General features: G+C 44.0%; 1 protein-coding gene across 1 annotated transcript in view; it reads left to right on the top strand.

The window, feature by feature from the left end:
• LOC147885969 (kinesin-like protein KIN-4A) overlaps window positions 1-14,009 on the top strand; it is a 220,312-nt gene that overhangs the window by 87,906 nt on the left and 118,397 nt on the right. The window contains exons 11-22 of the mRNA XM_087396260.1: window positions 1,245-1,358; window positions 1,520-1,606; window positions 1,813-2,023; window positions 2,186-2,304; window positions 2,456-2,554; window positions 2,661-2,774; window positions 2,911-3,027; window positions 3,466-3,546; window positions 3,697-3,768; window positions 3,905-4,004; window positions 4,340-4,371; window positions 4,637-4,734. Of these exons, the coding sequence (XP_087252386.1) occupies window positions 1,245-1,358; window positions 1,520-1,606; window positions 1,813-2,023; window positions 2,186-2,304; window positions 2,456-2,554; window positions 2,661-2,774; window positions 2,911-3,027; window positions 3,466-3,546; window positions 3,697-3,768; window positions 3,905-4,004; window positions 4,340-4,371; window positions 4,637-4,734 (1,244 nt within the window). The remainder of the gene's footprint in view (window positions 1-1,244; window positions 1,359-1,519; window positions 1,607-1,812; window positions 2,024-2,185; window positions 2,305-2,455; window positions 2,555-2,660; window positions 2,775-2,910; window positions 3,028-3,465; window positions 3,547-3,696; window positions 3,769-3,904; window positions 4,005-4,339; window positions 4,372-4,636; window positions 4,735-14,009) is intronic.

The raw sequence follows: 14,009 nt of genomic DNA, 5'->3' as shown, positions 1-14,009 counted from the left end.
GACTCCAGCAAGTGATTATTCCCTAAATCAGGTTGGCCTAGTTGTAGACAGCAAAGTCACACCCAAAAACTGAATCGAATCAAGCTAGTTACCATGTGGACGACCAGATTGTACGGAGGATGATGCCAGACAACTGCACGGGCGACTGTTTCAGTGATTTGTCCAAGTATGGATGACTGTTTTGATGATTCAGCATACAGACGGCTGTGTTGACAATTTGTTGAGCTAGAAATGTATTCTTGAATCTGGCGATGACCAAATCAGCGAAGGCATTGAACAGGCCAATGTTGCACACAAAAAAGGATTTTACAGTTCCCAACAAGAGCAAGATTGTTCTTGCTCCAAATTGATGGCAAAACTAAGTATTGCAGAGCTTACTGATGGAAGGTGAAAGTGACAACCAAAAATGGCTTTTGTTATAGGCAACCAAATGGCAGCGGCCTATTGACTGGAAGCACACACACGACTGACGATAAGGTTGCAGCTTGATGCATGTGAAGGCAAGGGCAGGAATTAAGAGTAAAAGCCTGTTCTGATACCTCTGCTGGATGAATTGAAATGGAAGGAAACATGGAATGCAATGGAGCTGGGAAGCAATGGAGTGTACTTGTAGAAATGGATAGAGTGAAAGCACAAATGAGTTTAGAGTGACCATATAAGCCCAAGTACACCCTATATGTCCTAGGTGCACCAAGTGTCCTCCCTAGGTGTGCCAAGTGGACCAAGTGTCCCAACTGGCCTATAGGACCATACCACGGCTAAAGTGGCAACAAACCCTGGTTTACAGACTACCCGGATGGTTAAGATACAGCTCATGACCCCTTTTTAGGCCAGCCTGCCTCATGGCCCTTTCCGTTTGTACTAATGATATGGATTTCTTAGGGATTTTTAACTTGGAAGATGCCAATATCTTGGAAATGCTTAGTCTATGGCTTGGTACCTGATATGCAAACAGATAACAAGGACTTATGATTCTACTACTATGTGAATCACTTATCACCATGTTGGTTTTATTGTTGTTTGATCATGGAAATAGCACTTTCAGTAAGGTTTTAGTCATTTGAAGCAAGTATAGATTCTACTATGCAGGTCTATACACTGTAGGTACAGTAAAGTGACTGAATGCCAATACTCTCTTACATTGCTTGGCAGATGCATGCAGCAGCATATCGTACTTTTCTCAATAAAATATATCAGCAACAATGTACTCTTAAAACACCTAAGAAGATTGTGTGACTGCACAGATGTTGAAACAGAAGATTTCATTTCTGGAAGCAAATAATGCAGAACTCAGTCGAGAACTACAGCAAGCACGAGATGGCTTACAAGTGTGTGCTCAGCATGTGATGGATGCTTTGGTAGGTTATGTCTTGCAGATCAATTTCTATCTTTATGACATGAAACTGCTCTTTAGGTATGTGAAGTCCTCTTTCCGTTCACAATCCGTCTCTTCCTTGCCTAGCATGGTGGACTTCTATGTAAGTTTATTTGAATTCAATCCTTTTTCTTCTTTTTGAAGATTGAAAGAGACAAACTGCATCATAATCTTGAGCTTCTACGTGCTGGAAAGTCTTTCGATGAGCTGGAAGTGAATGGTGGATTTCAGGTACATTGTTTACAATGCTATGAGGATGTTCGAGAGGAATTTTGTGTACTACGACATTAGTACTTACTGTCAAACACTTAGTAGCTTATCACTTCAAACTGTTTTTTCAAATGAGATATGCCAACTTTCAACACATGCCAATTAATTACAGCTTATACGAAAATGTAAACTCTGAATTTGTGATATTGTGTTTGGAGTTCCTACAGAGTGTAGGATTGTTGCAATCTTACACAACGAAAATTCAGGATCTGGAATCTGCTATACATCAGATTGAACATCCTGATTCACAGGCGTTGACATGCTCTCTCCGTCCGCCCTTTGTTTCTTGTATGAGTGGCTCAGTTGATTGCAACAGAGACTATCTGGACCTGTGTGGCAGTCATGATACAGGTCTAGGACAGATGATCTCCTATACTCGTGAGTTTAGTTTTCTACTGATGGCTCTACAGAGCATAGGCTTATGTCTTTCAAAGGCAACACGCTTAGATGTAGGTAGTATCACTATTGAAAGAAGGTTGGATGCTCGTTATTCATATTAGCTTATGTCTTATTTCTTGGTGTTGTCCTTTTATTGATCAGGGAGTGAATCTAAGGACGCAGAAGATGAAACAGCTGTAAAAGAGTTTGAGCATACTTGTTTGCAAGTATCAATGGACAAAGAACTTCAGGAGTTGAATACAAAAATTGAGCAGAAAGAGGTGTTTCCCTTCGGCTGGAATGAAGTTGCACAGAGCCTTGTCTGTAGTGGGTGTGAGAATGAAAACATGCTCAGCAATTTGCTAATTCTTTCTTACAGAGGAAGAGTAATGGCTGATACTGATAACGAGTCTTATCTCTTCTACCTTACAGGCTGAGATGAAAACGTTTGTGAAGTTTGATAATCTCTTTAGGAAGCAACACTTTGAAAAGAAGCTGATGGAACTGGAAGATGAAAAGCGAACTCTTCAGGCAATTGCCTGAAAATAATTCTGAATATACGGGAGATTTCCACTGCTTTCTTTTCACAAATTATCTAGGCTACAATTGTGAACTCATAATTCTCCTTGTTGTTCAGATGGAGAGAGATAAATTGCTGTTGGAGATCGAAAATATTGCCTGTGTTTCAGATGAGCAGACTCAGAAAATGCAGGATGCCTATGTTCAAAAGCTTAAGACCTTAGAGTCCCAGGTAATAAAAGGGACATCTGAGCATTTCAGTATACTGCCTGTAATAGACTACAGTATAAGACTTCCATTTAGTATTTCCTGTGATGAACCAATGAAAATCTCCCTGAACTTTGTTGGTAATGTTTGATTGATGGCAGCTTGTACAGCTAAAACAAAAGCAAGATGACCAAGCGCATCTTCTCAAGCAAAAATTACGGAGTGATGAAGCAGCAAAGCATCTGCATGAAGAGATCCAATGCATTAAAACACACAAGGTGCATAACTGGGAGATTTACCCTATTTTATCTTTAAGAGATGAAACCCCCCAATCCCCCTACCACCACACACACACAAACACATGCTATGTGCACATTGTGATCTTTTCCAGCTGGGAGCTTACTACACATTCTTTAGAAAAGGGAATAGAAATCAGAAGAGTTATTAAAGTACTGCTCCTCCTAGAGCAAAACTGCATGCAATGACAACTATGCTCAGTTAATGTGTGGATCCTTATAATGGAATTACACTTTTAAACTAACAATAAAAAGTTCAAACATCCTATGGGTCAATTATTAATGGATCAGGTGGCTTTAGCTCCCATTGGAAGGTTTCTTGCTTTCTCCTTTATACCCAGTGGTCCTGTCTAAGTGGCTGCAGTGTGGTTGGATTAAACATTGGAAACTGATTGTCTCAAGGTGTTGCTTGAACTTAAGGTTCAATTGCAGCATAGAATTAAGCAGGAATCAGAACAATTTCGCTCTTGGAAAGCTTCCCGCGAAAAAGAACTTCTGCAGGTAAATACCAGGATCTTTTGCAACCGTGGATCGAACAAAGTAACCTTCTTTCGACCTTCCCTCAGGATCTGGATAAAACAAAAGTTAAACTATTTCAAACATTGTTTCAAATGCTTTAAAGAGGAACTCAATCGCAATACATGTCAGCAGCTTAGGAAGGAGAGCCGTAAGAATGAATATGAGATGCTCAAGCTCCAGGCTTTGAACCAACGTCAAAAGATGGTATTGGATTATCACTAACACCTCTGTAGAATTACTGTATGGTGTACACTTGGATGTTTTCTCTGTTTTTAAAACTGTTGTGACATTTATGATAGGTTGTATATCGCAGAGACTTAATATTTTTTCATGCTATTAGGTTTTGCAACGCAAGACAGAGGAGGCTGCAATGGCCAGCCGACGCTTGAAGGAAGTCCTTGAAGCTCGCAAACCTTCTGCCCGAGAAAGTGCAACTGCTGGTAAAATGAAAGTCTGAAGCATGAGACATAGAGATGTCACGTCTAGCAATTCCTGCCAATAATTTGGAACAAACTAGCTGGCTTTGCATTATTCTTCGTGCTAGGAGAGGGAGTCTAAGTGTGGTTTAAAGGTCAACTCAATGCATAGATGGAGATTTACCGTATGGATTTGCTCTCATACAAGGAAATTACTGCAACAAGTAAATGTGTTCAATTGCAAGTAATAGTGAGGTTTTTGGCTATGCTAATATGTATCAAATAGGAGAGGAAGGGAGAAAATGCTAACAATTTTGGCATTGAGGAACTTATCTTGAATATAATCTCGTGATCAACAGGGGCCCTTCCTGCTAACGGAGCATTTGGACAAGTAAACACCCCCCACCCATCCAAAACCAAAATGATATAGCATTAAATTATGTTGTAAAAGAAACGTTGTAGCATGATGTCAGCAAACTGCTAGACTTAATCTAGTCTTCCTCCTATTGGAGCTTTCAGAAATTGAAATTTTCTTTTGATAGGAGTAATGTTTTGCTTGGTAAGGTCACTTGTGAAAAGCTACAATTTGGAAATTCTTGTATTGTTCGGTAATATAAATGAATTTGTGACAAACAGTTGATTCCCTTATGTGACAGGTGACTCAAAAGACTATACAGCAATATGTTGATCATGAGTTAGAGGTGGCTGTTCATATTCATGAAGTTCGCAATAATTATGAGAAGCAGGCTGAATTGTGAGTAATTTTTCATCTTCTCCAATCTGAAATTTAGAAGATTTGCAAGCATATGACAACTCCCATCTTTGTCCCTATTGTTCCGTATCTTTGACTCGAGATCTAGGTTAGATACGTCTTGCAGTTGTAGTATATGACTGAGCATACAAGATAGGCGGAGCCACTTTTGACGTCATTTCAGAGTCTCACATCTTACATCTTGTGTCATAAGAAATGTGCCATAGCCTTGCAGCAGGGAGAGCATGCATAGGGCAAGAAGAGATGAGCATTGTTATCCTGGTCAAATATTTGTTGCAAGAAAAACAAGCACTTCTTAACTAGAGGAGAAAAGACAAGGCAAGGCAAAAACTTTAGCACCAGTGCAAAAAGAAAACAAACAACTCCTAACTAGATTTGCCTATCCAAGGAGAAAAGACAGGGCAAGGCAAAAACTTTAGCACCAGTGCAAAAAAAAAACAAACAACTCCTAACTAGATTTGTTTATTCACGGATACGAACAAGAAAACGACGCTTAACTATTTGTCTATTCAAGGAAAAATGACGTAGCAAGACCAAAAAAGGAAACAAACAAATCTTGACTAGGTTAATCTATTCAAGGAAAAAAGGCAGAGCAAGGCAAAAACTTTAGCACCAAAGCATGCAGTTGGGGAGTTGAGTTGAAAGAAAGAAAGAAGATTTATTAAATCTGCGAAGGCCAAAGAGGCCTGTGAGAAACCCCATGTAGGGGAACTAGAGGTGTCTATCACACACCTAAAGATCTAATGTAACTAGAATAGCAGAAACGGAAGATCTGAAAGGCCAACATACATGAGGTGGCAGCCTTGAAAGATTTGTGCTCTATATGGGCCGGGTTGGGGTCCCAACCAAAATGCTGGTGTCTCTCAAGCATATCGGAGATCAATCTTTGATGCCCTTTACTCTGGTCAAAGGTGTTTCACTCCACGCTGGCTTTGCAAGAACCCAAGATGTTCCTACTTTATTAATTTCAAAGGGATCCGCTCTGTGGTTGATGTGATTCGTGATAGTGACACCATGATATCTTTTCCTTTGGCTGCCAGACAATATGGTTTAGGGATGTATTATCACCCTCTGTGGCAAAATATTACTCGAATTCTTCATCCTTTTCTGCCGGTTCCACCACTTGAGCTTGAGAATAGGCTTGAAGATTGGACCCTTCGTTCCTCAGGTTCATCAACCCGTCCCTTGAGGTTGTCCCACATTACGGTACCTTTGTATAAAGTTTTGCTGCCCCTACCTTGGGTTTCAGATAAGGCATATCAACTCTAGCATATGAAACGCCCGGCAAAGTGGTGGCAGAAGAGATTGCGGAACAATGGAGTTCCGAAGTTCCTCTTCAACAGCAAGTTTCTTTGTGGGCGGGTGATGCTGGGGGTTCTTCCATCTGGGCAGCTCTTGGCACAAAGACATATTGCTGCGGCTGTTTGTCATAGATGTTTTGCTCTAAGGGAATACGTGCATCGTCTCCTTTGGCATTGTCCACACACTCATGATTTCTTGGATCTCCTTTGGTAGCTTTTGAGAGCTAGATTTTATGCTTCTACCTTTGGGAAGCATTTCTGGCTTTTTGGAATTCATCCATACAGGAAGGGGTTTGATTTGTTCTTCACTTGGGTTCGATACTGGGCACTCTAAACTCTATGGAAGGATCGAAATCATAGAGTCTTTGGTGATCCTACTTTTTTCACTTTCTCTTTTTCCCGTCGCTCTCTGCAACAATCTTTCTTTGATTGTCTGCAAAGTCATTGCATAGACTACAATGTATACTTGTCATATACTGAGATCTTCTACTGATGTAATGTTGAGCTCCCCATTCAGGGGAAGCGTTTGTGTAAAATAAAGCATCAAGATTTCACCCCAAAAAAACTGTGTGTGTGTGTGTGTGTGTAGTCTATAACACGCAACCCTCGGTGGTAGCGGAAAAGATTACAACATATTTGGGATTCAAAACTTCCGCTGGGGAATGATTGGGAGTAATGATGGGGCTTCTTCCCGTCGGACAAATTCTAGCTTGTCATTATATTGCTCTCCCACTTGTAGATGATGTCTGTCCTTACAGACTCTGTGCCCATATATTTTGGCATTGCCTGGAGTCTTGTGATTTCTTACTCTTGTTACAGCAATGGCTTCAGGATCGCTTCCCCACTGCTTGCTTTGGCAAGCATTTATGGTTGTTTGGCTGTCATCCGTTCAAGGAGGGATATGATCTATTTTTTTACTAGGTTCATTATTGGGCACTATGGACCCTATGAAAATGTAATGAAGGGGAAAAAGAGGCCAAGTTAAAGGCCCTTTAGGTGGAAAATGTGGAGGGACTATATGAGTCTCCATCCCCCTCCCATGTAGCTTTTGATGTGACATCTAATCCCATCTACTTTCCCTCTTCCTTTTTGCTACTTGCTACATACGCTCACACTCTCTCTCTCCTCCCTCTCTCTATCTCTCTATCCCCTCATCCTTCTCTCTCTTCCTCTCTCCTTCCCCTTCTCCTCTCTTCTCGTCCCTTCCTTCTGCTATTCTCTCCACATCTCCAAATCTGCCCCTTCCCCCTTCTCTACATTGGTATCAGATCATCGCTCTTGGCACCTGCTTCTCTTCCCTTGCAACAAGCAAGTAGTACACCGATCCTGAATCTGTGCTAGAAGTGAATCTTTCTCGTTGGCATAGCTTCACCAAACTGACCCTGACGCTCACAAGCAGAGAGTTGTCCACCCAAGCTCCAGCAAAGAAGCTGTTGCACCACCCATAAGACAAACGCCTGCTAAATCAAGCTTCACCAAATCAGTGTCAGCTCCATATCGTTATACCCTTGGAACGCCAGCCAAATTAACTCCAAGCAGCGAGTCACGAGCTGGTGCTGCTGCTGCAAGCGCTACGCCCACGCCATGAGACGCCATCCGTTCATCTACTCATCCGTTCAACGCACCCAGCCCAACCCCGTTCCATCCATTGCCTACTCTAATCGCTCACCGCTAAAGCGTGAGCCCGTTCCAGCCGTTTCGTTAGCCCGTTCTGTCCGTCTACCCAGTTGCGAGCCCTTCCGTTAGCCCGTTCCAGCTCGTTCCATCCGTCTACGCAGCTGCGGAAGCCTACCAAGCTGCATGATCCACTCGACGCCTGTTGCGTGATCTCCCCGCCACGCCTACATCCGCCACTGCCGCCATGACGCCAGCACCCAGCCCGCGCCGTCGTGCAATCGCCTCTTCTCTGTCCTCGTGCGCCGCCACGTTGCTTGCAAAACCTTGGCCTTCCAAATTTTCCTAGGTTAGAAGTTACTTCAGAGTTAGGTTAGTAGGTCTGGTTAGCTAGGTTAGGTTTAGTTAGTCTGGGTCTAGGTTAGGTTAGTACTAACTAAGGTTAAAGGCTGGGTTAGGTTGGTCTAAGACAGCGCCCTAACAGTCCTAAAGGTCTTAGGGTAGGGCTGTCCTAGGTGACTTAGGTCTCCCCCCCCCCTCCCCCAAAAAAAAAAAAAAAAAAAAGGGTCTACTTTTCAACTTTCTTCTAGGGCTTTTCACAACCCGTTTGGAGCCATTTTGGCTCTGTTTCGAAGCTTCTTCGACGACCCTTCTTCCGAGCCTCTCCATCGACATTTTCGTGTTTCCACGCACTATCTCAAGTGCTCAGTACGCAAGGTTTTGTTATCTATTTCTCCTTGCCTACATTCGAGCTCCTCTCTCTAGGGCTAATCACCATGGCACCGAAGCGTGTTCCTCGTGATATATTGCATGACACTGATGAGGCTGGTTAGTATGAGCAAGTGCCTGCAATAGTGGTTGCATCCACTCGTGGTGCAGAGGTTCCTTTCAGTCAGCCTCTCTCTCCTACATTTCGGGAAGTGCAGGCAGCGCAAACGCAGTTTCTGAATGCCCTTTCCTATATGCTTAGGGTGCTTTCCGCTAGATAGGATAGGAGTTCAGCCAGTAGCTTACCACAGCCATGGCTATGCAGGATACGGCTCTTGTCCAGATGGGACATCAGATTGGTCAGCAAATCACATGTGCCATTGTTATGCAAGATAAGGGTAAGCAGACGGCACCCCAGCACGGGGACCATTCAGACAGTTAGAATGTTTTGTTTGCTCCGCGCTTGGGTTTTATGGCAGATGCCCGTTGTGCCTATGAGCAACATTCTTTTGGACCATTGCATGTACCCTAGCTTGGGGATTATCTGGACATAGATGATGTATTTTCTGTGCCACATAGCACCTTCTTGTAGGATGTCAGGCCATCTTTTGGCTCTCAACTTTCTGCATCTATGCAAGCTGAGCCATCTCTTTTGGGCCGACCCATTGGTGTGCATCTAGCTAGTGCTCCTTTCACCACACCAGCGAGTATGCTTGGAGTTGGCTTGGGTTTATATGGCAGCCCACACCCTTGGGAGAGAGGTCAGTCCTCTTCTCAGCCCTTTGGTATGCCATCATTTCGGAGAGATGCATTTGGCAGAGAGACCCAGCCTGGGGTTCATGCACCTATCGCTCCGCCAGCAAGCACATATAGCTAGACACAGCCAATGCATCAGCAGATGGCAGCAGCTTCTACGTAGCAGGGAGTTGGTGGTGGGCAACAAGCCACTTTTGATGACATGTTGGCAGATTCTTTGCGTTCATACAGGGCCCTACCTGAGACCATCAAACTTGAGATGCCCTTCTCCGATTATGTGAACCTCAAGCGCAATGATGCCCACACTTCTGGAGGTTACACACACAAGAATTATGCGCCAAGGATATCAAGGACAAACTCACAGTGCATAAGTTTAAAGGGGACACTTGCACTCCTAATGTGTTGGAGGAGTGGCTCATGAAGCTGGAAGACTATTTTCGCTTCTACTCCAAGTCTGAGGAGGAGCGCATCATTTTTGCAGGTATGCATATGCAGGACTATGCCCACACATGGTGGCGATACATGAGGGATTCGCCTTAGAGACTAACCACTTGGAGGGGTTTCAAAGAATTGCGCAACGGTGGTATTGCCAAGCTCAGCATGATCATTGACCTCTCAGGTGACGAGGAATTGTTTGATGCCCCAGGTTGTTTGGATACGTCTCAAGATGAGATGGCAAATACACATGATGCAGATGAGGCTCCTGACACTGGAGCCACGAAGGGCACTGACTTTCCTTTTGATCCTGGTGGTGCTACTGCCCATGACACTCATGCTTCGCATTCCTATGAGATTCTGCCCACTGGTGGCATGAGAGGCCGTAGGCCCACACTCTTTTCTATGGAGCATCACGATGCGATGCTTTTTTATGCACGTGAAGATGCAGGTGGTAATGCTCTTGTGAACGAGGACGAGGTTTATTGGGATGCCCAGCCAACACTTCATACTATTTACATGCATGCCCTGATGGTTGCCAAAAGTTGTGATACTATCAGATTAACAGGGATGATTAATGGCGGGATTGTGCATGTGTTGGTGGACAGCGGTAGCACCCACAGTTTTGTTAACTGCAAGACCTTACGGAGGTGGGACTGATTGCTACGAAGATAGACCATGGGCTGAGAGTAGAAGTGGCCAATGGACAGCATATGATCAGTAGATCTTGTTGCCAAGATGCAAGGATTAAGTTCTCTGATGACTATACATTTGCAGGTGATCTGTTGGCACTTGACATGGGCCCAATATATGTTGTCCTTGGCTGTGATTGGTTGCAATCACTAGGCAAAATCAGCATGGATTTCAATGCCTTAACACTCAGCTTTGTCCACAGGGATGGATCAGTTACATTGCATGGTATTGCAGCTCCTAAATTGCAGGTCATTTCAGCAAGGTAGTTGGCTAGAGAGCTCAAGAGGGGCAGTGCCATATATGCATTAAATGTGTGAATAACTAAGGAGGGTGGCACTCCCCGTGTTGATGATTGTGATATGCAGAGATTGCTCTCAGAGTTTGCAAATGTGTTTGCTGATTTACCATCACAGTTGCCTCCGAGAAGAGATGTAGATCATGGCATAGTCGTGGGGCCTGGCAGTAAACCAATCAAGAAGGCCCCATACCGACTCTCTCAGGTAGAACGGGAGGAAGTGGCAACTCAAGTGAGAGACTTACTTCAGAAGAGTTTCATCATTATTAGCACTTCTCCTTTTGCATCCCCTGTGCTCCTGGTGAAGAAGAAGGGCAGTTCTTACCGTATGTGCATTGACTACAGAGACTTGAATAAGGTCACCATCAAGAACAGGTTTCCAATCCCTAGGATAGATGACCTGCGGAACTCAAGGGTGCTCAGTTTTTCACTAAGATTGATTTGAGGTCCGGCTATCATCAGATTAGAATGAAAGTTGGGGATGAGCACAAGACAACCTTTCGCACAGAGAGGGGACTGTATGAGTTCAAGGTGATGCCTTTTGGATTGACCGATGCACCAGCAACCTTCGAGGCACTCATGAACAAGATTTTGCAGCCTCTCCTTTTCAAATATGTGCTGGTATTTTTTGATGACATCCTCATTTACAACAAGGATAAGCAGGAGCACATCAGACATGTCAGCTTTATGCTAAAGCCAACAAATGCACTTTTATGGCACAAGAGGTTGAGTATCTTGGTCACATTGTGAGCAAGGATGGCATTCGAGTGGATGCTGCAAAGGTGAAATGCATTGACGATTGGCCGCAGCCATGCAACCCTACTCAGTTGAGGGGATTTCTAGGTCTTGCTTTCTATTTGCAAGTTTGCCAAGAGGGCAGCCCCTCTGACAGACCTTTTGAAGAAGGATGCTTTCATGTGACCTATAGATGCACAACGCAACTTTGAAGACCTGACATTCGCCCTCACTCATGCTCCTGTGTTGGTATGCCCTGCTTTTTCACGTACTTTCATTGTGGAGGCAGATGCCAGTGGCAAAGGCTTAGGGGTTGTGCTAAGGCAGGAACACGGGGTGATTTTTTTCGAAGCAGGAAATTGGATGCCAAGGAACTGGATTATCATGTGTATGATCAGGAGCTGTTGGCTATCGTCCACCATGCTTTCGAAAAATGGCACCACTACCTGTACAGTAGCAAAATCAAGTTTAAGACATATCCTAGGACACTCAGGTATTTCCTTATGCAGCCCAACTTGTCAATGAAGCAGAAGAGGTGGCTGTCAGTCTTATGATTTCGACATTGAGTACACGAAAGGGAAAGAACACGTGGTTGCAGAGACCTTATCCCATGCAGTTTGTCTACCATTTCTACCATCTACCAAGAGTGGATTCATGGTATTCAGGAAGAATACATGCAGGATTCTAAGGCAGCTTCCATATTTGTGGAGTTACAGAAGCCACTGGGCCAAGGGCATGCTGAATTTAAGCTGCATAATGGGCTGTTTTGGTGCAAGGACATAATTTATTTGGTGCGAGATTCGAAGTACCGACTCCTGGTCTTACAGGAAATGCACTCATCTCCTATGGCAGGACATATGGGTATTACTAAGACTTATGAAAAGTTCAAACAGAGCTTTATCTGGGATGGCTTGTGGTGGGATGTAGTTAAATTTGTCAGTGAATGTTTGCCCTGTTAGCAGAATAAAGTAGACAGCCGGTTACCCGCAGGTCTCTCGCAGCCATTACCTATTCTAGAAGGCAAATGGACTCACATTGCTATGGATTTCATCACAGGGTTGCCTTCCATAGAGCAGGGATGGGTAGCAGTTTTGTGGTGGTTGACAGAATGACAAAGCAGGCCCATTTCATACCCACTAAGACCCGTTATTCAGCATCACAAGTTGCTTGGCAGTTCATCGAGCATGTTCTTAAGCATCATGGCTTCCCTAGGGAGATTGTCAGTGACAGAGATGCAAAATTTATGGGTCACTTTTGGCAGGAGTTACTTACAGCAGTGGTTACTTCTCTTACACCTAGCACTGCCTACCACCCTGAGACGGTGGATGGACAAAAGCAGTAGAGCCTAATCTGCCTTCACAGCCACCCTCATCCACATTTAAAACAACTGAATAGCACAATCACAAGGTAAAGGCATTCATTCAAACTCCTTGCCTCTACACACCTCTAGATACAAACTCATACTCTGGCCACATTTCCTCCGGAAGCCAAACAACCTAAACCACCCAGTGGATTACACAGCTCCACACAAGTTCTCCTATTGACTGAGCTCAAACTCAGAAAACACACAAAGACACTTGAAACATAAATTCATCTCTGCAAGCATACTCCACAACTGCAATTATTCACTATGCTCAACCACTTAAGGTCTTCACCCATCTCATATACAAGTTATTTGCTATCCATGAGCTCTCATCAAAATTCTTTGAGTCTGAAATAAACCAAGCTCTCCTACAAAAGCTTGCTATCCTTTGAGTTCATCACCGCCAGTATTTCATCTTCTTTCTTGCCTTCACATTTATCCACTGAATTGCCAACAACCCATTGGCAATACTATCTACCACCCACAAGCTTCTAGAGGGATTCATGGAAGTTTGTGGTGTGCTAAGCTTCTGTATCATAGCTTGCCATCCCTCTTGGTCCTATGATAATCCTTCTCAGCTTCTCCAAGCTTTAGTGTAGTAGAGATGCCACCCCTACCATCCGTAGCTTATTTTCTGCAAGCTCTTCCATGGCTCTTCCAACCATGCACTAGCAATGCTTCACTTCCATTCAGCAGCTCAAGCCTGAGTGCCCTTCATGATATCCGCGTTACCATGTACCCCCAGCCACCACAACCAACTATTACAACCTCCTCTCCTACTACTCATAGATTAACACGATCATATCTAGCTAACCGACACACCTAATCATCCAAGGCACTGGGCTTTCAAGCCATCAACCATATCAAGGAGCTTCCCCAAAACTCATTGAACACCACATGAAGATACCACCTCCGATCAAGCTGCTCTCCCCTTCAGCAAAGCTGCAGCCTCTGTTGTCTCTCTCTACCCTTCTCCTCAGCAGCACAAGCTGCTCTAGCGGCCCTTTCTTGAGCACTTTTGGCAGTCTCCTGTTGTCTCCTCAGCTTCTGCTGACCATATTGCTTAATCTCCTCCAGGGTTCTCTGCCCTGGATAGTCTCCCTAAAATGATATGTATTGAGTGTTTGGTTTTCATTGAGTCTACAGGTCCTTTGCCTTGGATAGTCCTCCTAAAAAGATGTAATGGTTTTTTCTATTTTGGTGTGTGGCTTCCTAACATGTCCTGTTATGAAGCCAAGGGAGGATGTACTGTGGGAGCCATGTATTGGCTTTGATAGGTTTAGAGGGGGATGTATTGGCTTTGATAGGTCTCGTTATCAGGCCTAGCCGAGTTCCAGGATGTTGGTATATTCCTAGA

The sequence above is a fragment of the Dipteris shenzhenensis genome, chromosome 25 (genome assembly GCF_047967505.1).
Source record: "Dipteris shenzhenensis isolate YYH24624 ecotype China chromosome 25, Dip_SZ_1.0, whole genome shotgun sequence".
NCBI classification, from domain to species: Eukaryota; Viridiplantae; Streptophyta; class Polypodiopsida; order Gleicheniales; family Dipteridaceae; genus Dipteris; species Dipteris shenzhenensis.
This window is presented reverse-complemented; position numbering and strand designations above follow the sequence as displayed.